At 43.8% G+C, this 13,390-nt stretch overlaps 1 protein-coding gene across 4 annotated transcripts in view; it reads left to right on the top strand.

The window, feature by feature from the left end:
• Positions 1-13,390, top strand: part of LOC138741424 (tumor protein p53-inducible protein 11-like) — a 110,176-nt gene that overhangs the window by 72,637 nt on the left and 24,149 nt on the right. For all 4 annotated transcript variants that reach the window (XM_069895506.1, XM_069895526.1, XM_069895533.1 and 1 more), the window contains exon 2: positions 405-571. In XM_069895506.1, the coding sequence (XP_069751607.1) occupies positions 405-571 (167 nt within the window). The remainder of the gene's footprint in view (positions 1-404; positions 572-13,390) is intronic.

The raw sequence follows: 13,390 nt of genomic DNA, 5'->3' as shown, positions 1-13,390 counted from the left end.
GAGGCCGTAGTTGTAAACGTGAGACCTTTGTTTCCTTTCCATGGTTCAGAGGTCAGGCTTGTGAACTTCGATCCAGCACAAACTGGGGCATCCCAGGTCAACGCAATGCTATGACAGGCCCAGCAACCCAGGTTCAAATCCAGGGCTAGTCTGTAAGGTGTTTGTCCGTCTTCCCTGTGTCCTGTGTAGATTTCTTCTGTGTGCACCAGTTTCCTCCCACCCTCCAAACTGTATGGGGCAGTTGGGACACATGGACTGGAAGTAATTTACAGCATGTTGTAAATGTATGTAAAGTTCAACCTCCTCAGTCTGTGCAACTCAGCCGCATGAAAGATGGTTCCTTTACACATGCCGCCTCTCCCCTGCCGAGCACTGTAAAGACTCACAGCTTTCCTTTTTCTCAGTTTCAGGCTACGAGCAGGTCTGGCTCTCGCAGGTGGCCATGGCTGCCAAGCAACACCCCCCACTGATGAAAAAGCATAGCCAGACTGACCTGGTGAGCCGCCTGAAGTCCCGCAAGATCCTGGGCGTGGGCGGAGAGGACGACGACGGAGAAATCCACAGATCAAAGGTAATGACCTCTATGCCCCTCCCTTAAGCACGACCCCAGACTTACCTCACTGACAGGTTCACCACAGGCGGCCATTGTGTGGACAAAAGCTTAAGGATTTCTTGAGTAAGAGCAGTCCTTCCCCTCAGAACTCTTGATTCTTTCTTTTCCCACTTAAGCATGCCCAACCGGGATCCTCTTGTCTTGGAGTGTTGGAGGTGTATAAGATGATGAGAGGCAGGAATCGTGTAGATGACCGGAGGCTCTTTTCCAGGACTGAAATGGTTAACATGACAGGGCACCGTTTTAAGGGCAATAAGTTCAGAGAAGATGCAAGTACTACCTTCCTCACACAGAGAGTGGTGGTTGCAGGGAATACGCTGCTGGCCGGATGGAGTCAGGTGCAAGAGACGATTCGATAGGTACATGGAACTGAGAAATAAGGAAAGTTATGCAGTAGGGAAATGCCAGGCAGTTGTGAGAGTAGGTTATTGGTCTACTCTGTGGGCTGAAGGGCCTGTATTGTGCTGTAGATTTCTGATCTATATTCTGAATAAAAACATCAATTCTGTATAAATCTGTGCTGCGGCTTTCCTTGTTCTATATAGAATAAGAAATATTTAGCGGTGACAAGGTTAGCATAGCAGCTAGTGCAACACCATTACACTGCCAGGGTTTAAATCCAGCACTGCCTGCAAGGAGTTTGCATGTTTTCCTCATGGGTGCCTGGGTTTCCTCCAGGTGCTCCGGTTTTCTACTACCCTTCCAAAACATTCAGGGATTGCAAGTTAATTGGTGTTTTTGGGAGGCACAGGGTTGTGGCCCAGAAGGGCCTGATACCATGCTGTATGTCTAAAAACTTCTAAATGTATCCGATCGTTCATACAAGTGCTTCTCTGGTTACCCAGATGCTTTGTTCCACAATGCCTCATGCAGGAAGGAGGACGTCCCTCATTTTCCTCCTTCAACTTAGCCTTTTGAATCCTTCATGACAAAGGGCAGGCACCTGTAAGTGCTGGACCAAGTCGTTCCATAATTTCCCACTTTATTTCCTCATGGCACAGGAAGAGGCAGGTCAGCCCTTTGAGTCTGTGCTAGCTTTCAGAGCAATTCCATCAATCCCGTTCCTGGTGACCTCTCACCCGCCCATCAGCTTCTGCCCATCTTCCAACTCTTACAAGTATCCAGACAAGCACTTATTATCCAAGGCATGGATCAAATACTGGTACATAAGATTAGAACAGATGGGTTGGCATGAGGAGAAGGGGCTGAAAGGCCTTTTCTCCACTGTTTTGCTCTGGGAACTACATGAGGGGTCATCCACAGTGACTGATTCATCTCTCATCCACACATCTTTGGGATTTAGGAGGACACCAGAATATCAGGGAAGGGGGAACTCACTGCCACGGGAAAAACATGCAAACTCCACACAAATAGCACTAGAAGCGAGGATTGAACCTGGATCACTGGAGCTGTGAACAAACACCCTGAAGGTGACATTGATTTTCCCCCATTTAAGGGGGAGGGAGTTCTTTATGTTGAGTGGTTTTTTTGGGGAGGAGAAATGGCATGGTTGGCAATCAGGACCAGGACTCGTATCCCTCGCTGTCTGTAAGGAGTTTGTATTTTCTCCCCATGTCTGCATGGGTTTTTCCCGGGGGCCCCGGTTTCCTCCCACCGTTTGTAAAGTACTGGGGGTGTAGGTTAATGGGGTGTAAATTTGGCGGCACAGACTCAGGGGCTGAAATGGCCTGTTATCGCGCTGTATGTCTCCATTTAAACATTTTGCTGCTTCACTCAGATCTGAGTGAAAAAAACAAATTATTCTCCATTCTGCTGTCACTTTAACAATGTTAATTTGCCCCATGGCACTGTCTGTATGGAGTTTGCACAAGGTTATGCATCGGACTTGCATGTCCAAAGACAAATAATCCCGTATATTTCCTGATCTAAATCGCCGATGTGAAAGATGTAACAACGGGGAAGCATCCTGGATATACGTGCTCTGATCTTGTCGAGCTCTTGAATCATATTGGAGGGAGATTTTTCATGTTTTGTCAATACTATTACGTGTTAATCTTGAACCTAATCCTTTAACGGCTTTGTTTGGAGTGTTGGGTGATATTAGCGAGCTATTATTTTCATCTGATCGTCGAGATTTACTATTTACAACTCTTAGGGCACGACGATGGAAAGATCCTGCTTCACCCACTAGTTCTCAGTGGTTATGTCATGTCTTAATTTAGAAAAGATCAGGTGTTCCGTATTGTATGCTAAATTTTCATAAAATTTGGAATCCTTTTATGGACTATTTTCAGGCTCATTAAACCTTTTTCTTGATCATTAAATGTATTTATTTATTTACATGGTTTTTCCTTCAGTCAACAGGACGATACTACCTTCAATTTTACGTCAAACGTCCCAGGCTTTTTTTTTGGTAGGGGGTTAGAGTTCTTTCCTTTGGGTTTTTTTCTGTCATTTTGACATCATTGTATGGAGAAGGGGTATATTGCTATTTTTTTTATGATTAGAAATGTATTTATATTCTTCATATTTGGTAACCTTCTGTTCTCTTTACAATGTGTTCTCTATAAAACTGTTCTCTATAAAACTCAGTAAAAAGGTTGAAAGAGAGAGTTTGCACCTTCTCTCTGTGACTGTGGGTTTCTGATTTCCCTCCCGCATGGTCACTGGGTGAGTGCTGGAACCTGGGGAGAGTAAAATGGGACTTGTGCATTGCTAGTGGAAATGGCTGCTTGATGGTCAGCACAGACTCGATGGGCCAAAGGGCTATTCAGTGAAAGCGGCGACAATTGAAGGCACCCACCATTTGTTGAATGTTTCACCGGCATCCACTCATGGGGTGAAAGCAGGATTGGGCTCAGTAGCGATGTCTGAATAGTGTTGAAGGAGAGTGGGTACTCATCCCTGGTGTCCGGTCAAGGGCCTGACCCTTGGGAGCAGGAATGGGCAGAAAAGAGAAGGTTGCTGGGCCAAGATCATGAAAACCAAAAATTCCGCAGATGCTGGAACTCTAAAGTCTGTAAACGGTTGTAATTACTCAGCACGTCAGGCAGCATCCATAGAAGAGAACGGGTTGATGTTTCAGGTCAAGGTCCTTACCCCAGGCAACGACCCTTTAATGCAGAGAAAAATTGCAGGGCAGTGCAGTGAGGCAGGGAAGACAATCAAAACTGAAAAGAGGCAGGAGGAAAAACATAATAGAGGTAGGCCACTCTGCCCATCAACCCTATGCCATCATACAGTCTGATCAGAGCTCATCTCTGCTGGCTTCATCTCATCTACTGTGCCAGTTCCCCATAGAATTTCAGAGCTCCGTTCCTACTCAGTTTTCAGAGTTACTGTTAGACTCCCTTCAGTCCTCTGTCCATTCTGGTCCCAACCTCCCCGAGTACACCAACACCATTTTATTCCTGTCGCCCCCCCACTCCCCCTACCATCAGAGCCCCGCAGGTTCTGCCTTATACTTTCACATCAAGGGGCAATTTATGGCGCACCAGAAGTTAGGATCGAAGCCCGGCCGCGCTTGCTGTGAGATAGTGGATGTACTTGCTTGCCGGCGTGCTGAACTTTTAAATGAGCAAAGTTTGCTCAGGGGTAACTGCCGAGCTGTAAAGTGCTCCGTGTTAAATGCTGTCCATCCTAATTGAATTAAAATTCCCAGTTGTTGCTTTGCTCTAGTTGAGGGGGTGGGGGGGGGGGGGATGATGTAACTTCCTGCGATTGACAGTGGGCTTCCTGCCTCCTGAGCCCCATTAATTCCACCAATGTTTTGTTTTTCCTAATTCAAATGGTGTTCAGCTTCTCACTCAATCCACCATGTGACCCCATTACTTCTAGAAGGTTTTCTATATTTTCATGCATGAATTATCTTGCTGCCCCTTTCCTACCCGAGTATGATTTATTCTGCACCTTAGTATTTGCTAATATTTTCCTGTTTACAAATGTATAAAGGCTGTGTTTTTAAATTTTTCTTGGAGACAACAACTTCACTTAATCAGGGAGAATGGGTAGTCCAGTAAGGGCTGTGACCAGAGACCAAAACCATTGGATTGTCAGATCCAACATAGCGTCATGGAGTGAAAGAGCTTGGAAGCAGGCCCTTCGACCAAACATGGCCACACCGACCAAAATATCCCACCTCGTGAATTTGACCAATATCTCTCTAAACCCATCCTATCACGGTTTCTGTCCAATTTTTTTCTTAAACATTGCAATAGTACCCAACCCAACAACCTCCCCCGGCAGCCATACACCCACCACCCTCTGTGCAACAAAGCTACCCCTGAGGTTCCAGTTAAATCTCTCAACTCCTCACCTTAAACTTGTGTCCTCTGATTACTGATTCCCCTACTCCGGGGAAAAGACACCATGTGTCTTCCTCTCATAATTGTGTACACCTCCGTGAGATTCTATCCTCCTGCGCTCCATGGAACAATGTTCTCGGCTGCACAACCTTTGTTTTCCAAATAATATCTTTCCCCATTTATCACTGGGAATTGCAAGCGAGACTTGTTCTAATAATTATGGATCACTTTCTCAAATGTTTTCTTTTGTCAAAAACAAAACAGCAAATGATGGAGATATTCGGAAAGTCAGCTTGAACCTGTGGAGAGTTAATGTTTTAGGTCAATGTCCTTTCATGGGAACTTTTGAGTATAGATGAAGAGCCTTTAATGTTTTACTCTTGTGTGAGGTATTTCTATTAGGGTGGATGTTTCTAGGACCAGAGGCAGAGGTTTCAGGTGAGAAGCGGCAACGTTTTCACTGAGAGGGTGGTCTGTATCTGGAACGAGCTGCCAGAGGAAACTAGAGCAATGGGTAGAATAGCAGCATTTGAAAAGACATTTGGACAGATACGTGGACAGGGGTGTTTAGAACATATATAGGGAAATGGGAGTAGCCCAGAATGCCAGCTTGGGCCTAAGGACCTGTTCTGCGCCAAATAACTCTGATGTGTATTCTGCTGTGTATTGAATGAAGGGTTGATGTTTTCCTGGGGGTTCTTACTAATGGTGACCTGAGTGTGAAATGTGATTGTTCGCCTTCATTCTTTCAGGATGACGTGGAAAGGGAGTTTTGGTGGGTGAGAGAAGTGTTTTGTATTATGCGAATGCCAGAGTAGATGAAGTAAGGTTGGACTCCGCTTTGATGGCAATGTGTTATTGACTGAGGGATATTTAAGAGGGGAGCCTCCATGTTGCTTGTTAACCCTGTTCTTCTATCTCTTATGGTGGGACAAGGACCTTGATATCCCCTGACTTATTTGAGAGGAGAAGCCCAAGGTTTGACTTCCAAGCATATTTACATCAGCACCACAGTGAGAACCTCCATCAATAGTTTTACCCTTGGTTGTGCCTTGTTCTGGCAACTGACAGGACAGGTTGGAAACCAAGGGAGAGCAGTGTTGCATTTTGTCTTTTAATTTGGTATTAAAGACCAGACCTTCATCTGCATTAGTTCTAGAGAAGCTAAGATCAACCTCTCATTCCATTGGTCAGTGCTGGCATGGAAACTGGGCAGCAAATCCTTCCAGGGAGTGATCCCACCTCCATACAATGTCCCTTTTAGCTCTCACTGTAAACCACGCAGTAAGCCTTTAACACGCACACACACATCTGCAAAATGCCCCTCCAGAGCACAATGAAGTTCACCCACTGCTCTCTCAATAAACATGTGAACATGTACAAAGCCCCTTTATGTAGGCATGAGTCTGTACAATGCATCTCTGTTCATCACTGCAATCCAGAATGGTTCTTTCATTGTGAGATAGGAACCTCCTGGCCCTTGACACAGCATTCCTCTACGCAGAGAGCTTGACACAATCCATCACTAATCTACACCGTGGTCCATTCTAACCAAAGGAGGGTTATTGCATTCGCAAAGCACCTTTCACAACCTCAGTACATCTTTACAGCAGGTTCAAAAGATGGGATGACCACAGCAAGATACCACAAGCCAGAGTGTGGTGATGGCCAGACCACCTTTTTTAAGTAAGAGATAGGCTTCATCTAGGAGTACTGAAGATAGTGCCACTCCCCCAGACCCTGGAAATGGAACATTTGTCTGTCAACAAATTCCACCATTCTATCAACTTTTTTTTCTCACGCACGCTTTCAGTGCACTCAATCGCAAGACTGCGTCTGTTAGCAAATGATGGACAGCTTCTCCTGCCCCCCAAAGTGTGCAACAATCACCACAGAGGATACCTCACACTGATCTTTCTTTCCCACCAAGAAAGGGTCAGTACTGCGCTGCAAGAAGGTAGCTTCAGGTTAGAAACACTGCTGGTTTCCATGGATGCTGCCTGTGTGTTGTTTACTTGTTTATTCACAAGTTGGGTGATTCGGAAGAAGCCAGTGCCATCTCCACAAGGTGTAAACGTTTTGCTGTGGTCTCCATGCTCAGATCATGCTCCTCAAACCCAAGGATCCATGCTGCTGAACCATTACTCCTTGTCTTTTCTATTCATGAAAAAAGCACAACATACTTATTGGGGAGAAGAACATAGGATTAGTGGAAATGGGAGGATAGTGGTCGGTACCGACCCAGTGGGATGTTTCCGTGCTATCAGCCTCAAGGGCAATGCAGGCTGGGAAAAGAACCCAAGGATCCATGCTGCTGAACCATTACTCCTTGTGTTTTCTATTCATGAAAAAAGCACAACATACTTATTGGGGAGAAGAACATAGGATTAGTGGAAATGGGAGGATAGTGGTCGGTACTGACCCAGTGGGATGTTCCTGTGCTATCAGCCTCAAGGGCAATGCGGGCTGGGCAACACGTGCTGGTCTTTGCAGTGACAGCTAGACCCCAAAAATGGATCAAAGAAATGAAAAAAGTTCTTCCAATCAGTCAAAAGAGAACCCGGTTTCTTTCCCAAGGAAGGATCTGCTGTCCAGCCCGTACCTTTAATGCGTGAAGAGTGGGAAATAAGTGAAGTGGATGGACCCATGTCTCCACCTGGAGACCACTTCCTCCATTTTCCATGGAGCAAGAGCAGCCGTTCAGCACCACATTCAATAGCCCACACTCTAAACTTGGCAGATTCATTGAAGCATTTGTATTCAGGGCTTGGTGTCCCCCAGGACTCAGGGTGAGGACAAGGATGACTCAGGCAGCATATTGGCAGAGTGATGTCCACCAGCTACATCACCTCTCAGCAAGGTGCTTGGACACAGCCCAATACTATTGGGTTTATCTCTAGGAGATAAATAAATGCCCCCTGATAAAGCAAATGCAGACCTCGTGGCGCAACGGTAGCGCATCTGACATCAAACTGCAAGAAAAGGAGAACGAGGAAACAAGCTGTAAACCTAAACAAAAATGGGAACAAGATCTAAACATAAAGATAAAGAATGAAACATGGGAAAAGCTATGCTCCGGAACTATGAGAAATACAATAAACATGAAGTTACGCATGATACAATATAATTGGTTACACAGACTATATATCACACCCCAAAAGTTAAATAAATGGGACCCAACAGTATCAGACAGATGTTTTCGCTGTAAGAAGGAAACGGGAACAACAATACATGCAATTTGGGGATGTGAGAAAGTGAAAAAATTTTGGGAAGATCTAAACCAGGTATTAAATAAAATCACAAAAAGCAATATACCAAAAAACCCAGAGATCTTCCTTCTAAGTAATATAAGAAATAAAGAACTTTGACTCGATTTGGATGGAGCACAAAAAAGATTTATTATGATAGCCCGAGCTGTAGCAAAAAAATGTATTATGTCAACCTAGAAATTAGAAGACAACCTGAGAAAACAACAATGGTACATGGAAATAAATAAATGTATTCCATTGGAAAAAAATAACATATAATTTAAGAAATAACATCACAATATTCGAACAAATATTGGAACCATACATGAAAAACAATAGAGAAATCCACGGACCTCCACCACTTAAAATGACAGAAGGAGAAGACAACGAAATGAACTGACCCAGTATGTAAAAGTAGAAGACACAAATTTCTTGTTTATTTTTATTAAGTGACGACATTGTTTAATGGGTTTAATGTATCATATAGATTGAACTTTGAATAAATGGGGAGGGGGGTGAGGAAGGGAGGGAAGGGAGGGGGGAAAAAGGGGAGAAAATGACACTGTATATTCAAGAGAAAAATGTCTGTATGTATGGTTCATAGTGTGAAAAATAAAAAAAAAATTAAAAAAAAGATAAAGCAAATGCAATAAATGACAAAGCAAACAACAAAATAGAAAACACTCACACATGCATTTTATATCCATGAATTAAAGGCCACCTTCCAAAGCTACCCAGGCCATAACTAAAAACAAGGAATGCCAAGATTCAATTTATTGTCATGTAATAAAACAGTGTCATATTACACAAAATTGCTTTCATCTGCAGTAAGGCAGACAGATTCGCCATCAACAGAAATTGCCTGAAGCGCCTCTTACAGTCAGAGAAAGAGAAGCAAAAGAGAGTTCTCCCCCAGAGTCACTGAGTGTCCATGGATTTGCCTCCACCACTCCCACAGTCTCCACAGCCACACAAGAGTCCAGTCCAAACCATCAGCGACCTGAACTCCAGATCTGAACCTCTGACGTGATCAGGAACCTTCAGTGGCCTTGGCACCTGCTCACACCCCAGTTCCAATAAGTGGTACCCCTTCACCCATTTTCGAGCCCGTCTCCCACAGTCTACAGACTGGTACAAGTCCCTTGACTGCACCAGGCTGTTGGGGGAGACTCAGCAAGTCAGGCAGCATCTGTGAAGGAAGATTCCCATTTTCCAGCCAATAAACTTCAAACATACCAGGGGTGTAGGCCATTTGGGTGTAATTGAGCGTGTATGTCTAATTTATTTTGAAAAATTAATTTAAAAATATTAAAGTTGTGAACAGTTCCAATGAAAGGACTTTGGACTGAGATATTATCTGTGCTTTGAACCATATAACACTACAGCAGAAAAACGGGCCTTTCAGTCAGGTTGGTATGTTGCTTCCCTGGTGCCAGGGTCAGGGATATCTCTGATCGAGTACATAGCATTCTGCAAGGGGAAGGAGAACAGCCAGAAGTCGTGGTCCATGTGGGGACCAATGACTTAGTTAGAAGTGGGGATGAGGTCCTGAAAGATTAGGTAGGAAGTTAAAACACAGGACCTCCAAGGTAGTAATCTCTGGATTGCTGCCCGTGCCACGAGCTAGTGAGGGTAGAAATAGGAGGATGAATGCGTGGCTAAAGAGATGGTGCCGGGGGCAAGGGATAAGATTTCTGGATCATTGGGATCTCTTCTGGGGAAGGTCGGACCTGTACAAGAGGGACGGACTCCACTTGAACTGGAGGAGGACCAATGTGCTGGCAAGTAGATTTGCTAGAGCTGTGGGGGTAGATTTAAACTAGTGGGGAACAGAGGGTTAGAGCAGTGTCCAGGGAGTATGGCCACCTAGCTAGGAATAAAAAAGATAAGAAAGGTAGGATGGAGATTAGGGTAGAAGGTAAAAAAGAGAATATATGTGAGGGTCATTCTCTGAGATGCATATATTTTAATGCAAGAAGCATAGTGAACAAGGTAGATGAGCTGAGAGCATGGATAGATACTTGGGGTCACGATATTGTGGCAATTAGTGAGACCTGGCTACAGGAGGGGCAGGACTGGCAACTTAATGTTCCGGGATACATTTGTTTTAGATGTGATAGATCAGGGGGTAAAAAAGGAGGAGGAGTTGCTCTGCTTGTTAGGGAGGACATTACTGCCGTGAGGTGGCAGTTTGGTATGGAGGGATCGACCAGTGAGGCTGTTTGGGTGGAATTGAGGGGTGGAGGAGGCAAGAGGGTGCTAATAGGGGTGTATTACAGACCACCAAATGGGCCAAGGGAATTAGAGGAACAAATTTGTAGGGAGATAACGTATATGTGTAAAAATCATAGGGTAGTGATCATGGGAGATTTTAACTTCCCTCACATTGATTGGGATACCCATACGGTTAGAGGGCTGGATGGGCTGGAGTTCGTTAAATGTGTTCAGGATTCTTTTCTAAATCAGTTAGTAGAAGAACCGACTCGGGATGGTGTAATACTGGATCTCCTGTTAGGGAACGAGCTAGATCAGGTAGCGGACATTAATGTTGGAGAACCAATTGGGTCTAGTGACCATAATTCTGTTAGTTTTGGGGTAGTTTTAAGGAAGAGCAAGGAGAAGCCTAAAGTTGAGGTTCTGAATTGGAAAAGAGCAAATTTCGTAGGAATAAGAAGGGATTTGGGGAGTATTGAGTGGGACAGGATGTTTTCAGGTAAGGATGTTAATGAAAAATGGAGGATATTCAAAAAAGAAATTTTGAGGGTACAGAGTAGTTATGTCCCAGTCTGGATCAAAGGAAAAGCTGGAAGTCATAGGGAGGCTTGGTTTTCGAGGAATATTGGAAATTTGGTTAGGAGAAAAAGGGAGGTTTACAAGAGGTATAAAGAGCAGGGAGCTGATAAGTTGAAGGAGGACTACAAGGAGTGTAGAAGGAATCTTAAGAAAGAAATTAGAAAGGCCAAAAAAAGGTATGAAGAGGCTTTGGCTGACAGAGTAGAAATAAATCCAAAGGGTTTCTATAAGTACATTAAAAGTAAAAGATTAGTGAGAGATAAAATTGGACCCCTTGTAGATAGCGAGGGTAGGCTGAGTGAGAAGTCTGAGAAAATGGGGGAAATTTTGAATGATTTCTTTGCCTCGGTATTCACTAGGGAAAAAAATGTTGAACCAGTTGAAGTAAAGAAAAATAGTGGGGAGGTCATGAAGCATATAAGGATAACCGAGGAGGTAGTGATGGCTGTGTTAAAAAAGATAAAGGTGGATAAATCTCCTGGACCGGACAAAATATTCCCTAGGACACTCAGGGAGGCTAGTGGACAGTTAGTGGGGCCATTAATAGAGATATTTAGGATGTCACTGGCCACGGGGGTGGTACCAAAGGATTGGAGGGTGGCGCATGTACTTCCTCTGTTTAAGAAAGGGTCCAAATGCAAACCTGGGAATTATAGGCCTGTAAGTCTGACGTCTGTGGTGGGCAAGTTGATGGAAAGTGTTCTGAGGGATGCTATTTACAAATTTTTGGAGGTACAAGGATTGATAGGGAGTAATCAGCATGGTTTTGTCAGGGGTAGATCATGCTTGACAAACCTGATTGAGTTCTTCGAGGGGGTTACAAAAAAGGTTGATGAAGGGAAAGCTGTGGATGTTGTCTATTTAGACTTTAGTAAAGCTTTTGACAAAGTTCCCCACAGGAGGTTAGGAAAAAAGGTGGAAGCATTAGGTATAAATAAGGAGGTAGTGAAATGGATTCAGCAGTGGTTGGATGGAAGGTGTCAGAGAGTAGTGGTAGAAAATTGTTTGTCCAATTGGAGGCCGGTGACTAGTGGAGTTCCTCAGGGTTCGGTCCTGGGTCCACTATTATTTGTTATATATATTAACGATCTGGATGTAGGGGTAGAAAATTGGATAAGTAAGTTTGCGGATTACACAAATATTGGTGGTGTTGAGGTAGATTACCGTAGATTAAAAGGTGATTTAGGAAGGCTGGAGGTGTGGGCTGAGAAATGGCTGATGAAATTTAATACAGATAAATGTGAGGTGCTGCATTTTGGAAAGGCAAATTTAAATAGGTCATATACATTGAATGGTAGACAATTGAGGAGTGCAGAGCAACAAAGGGATTTAGGAGTTATGGTAAATAGTACCCTCAAGGCTGATACTCAGGTGGATGGTGGTGAAGAAGGCATTTGGAATGTTGGCCTTCATAAATCGGAGTATTGAATTCAAGAGTAGGGAGGTTATGATGAAATTGTACAAGGCATTGGTGAGGCCAAATTTGGAGTACTGTGTGCAGTTTTGGTCACCAAATTATAGGAAAGATATAAACAAAATAGAGAGAGTGCAGAGAAGGTTCACAAGAATGTTGGCAGGATTTCAGGGTCTGAGTTACAGGGAAAGTTTGTGCAGACTGGGGCTTTTTTCTCTGGAGCGTAGAAGATTGAGAGGGGACTTGATAGAGGTGTTTAAGATTTTAAAAGGGACAGACAGAGTTAATTTTTCAATTAAGAAAGGGGGAGATTCAAACTAGAGGACGTGGTTTAAGATTGAAGGGGGAAAATTATAAGGGGAACATGAGGGGAAATTTCTTTATGCAGAGGGTAGTGGGGATGTGGAATGAGCTTCCGGCAGACGTGGTCGAGGCGGGATCATTGGTTAAATTTAAGGAAAGACTGGATTGTTACATGGATAGGAGGGGACTAGAGGGGTATGGACCGGGTGCTGGTCAGTGGGACTAGGAGGGTGGGGATTTGCTACGGCATGGACTAGTAGGGCCGAACTGGCCTGTTCTGTGCTGTAAGTGGTTATATGGTTAATATGGTTTATAAACTGCCCAAACTTGGTCAGATTCTGTAAAAAGTACAGTGAGTGTATTTTGGAAACAAAACTTAAGTGTGGGACAAGTGAAATTGTCCAAATGGTTACTAAGAAGTTTTTGGAATCACCAAAACTTTTCAGAAATGCAAAAGATGAAAAAGGATGAGTTGTTGCTTATCACTAAAGAGTTGCAACTTTTGGAGGTAAAAGTGACAATGAACAAAATTGTGATTCAGAAAATTATGGCTGACAACTATGTAAAAGAGGGTATTTTTGAAGAGAAAGAGTTAAAACGATCTTTTTGAGAGTAAATCTCTTGACCAGCAGTTACAGCTGAGACAGATGGAGTTAGAAAAACTTTGATTGGAGAGAGAGAGAGAAAAATGGAAGTTGGATGAAGAGAGGGAGAGAAACAGTAGGGAGAGAGAGATGGAAAAACTTAGAGGAAG

Source organism: Narcine bancroftii, chromosome 1 (genome assembly GCF_036971445.1).
Source record: "Narcine bancroftii isolate sNarBan1 chromosome 1, sNarBan1.hap1, whole genome shotgun sequence".
Lineage (NCBI taxonomy): Eukaryota > Metazoa > Chordata > Chondrichthyes > Torpediniformes > Narcinidae > Narcine > Narcine bancroftii.
The sequence above is the reverse complement of the archived record's forward strand: the minus strand, read 5'-3'. Positions and strand labels throughout refer to the sequence as shown.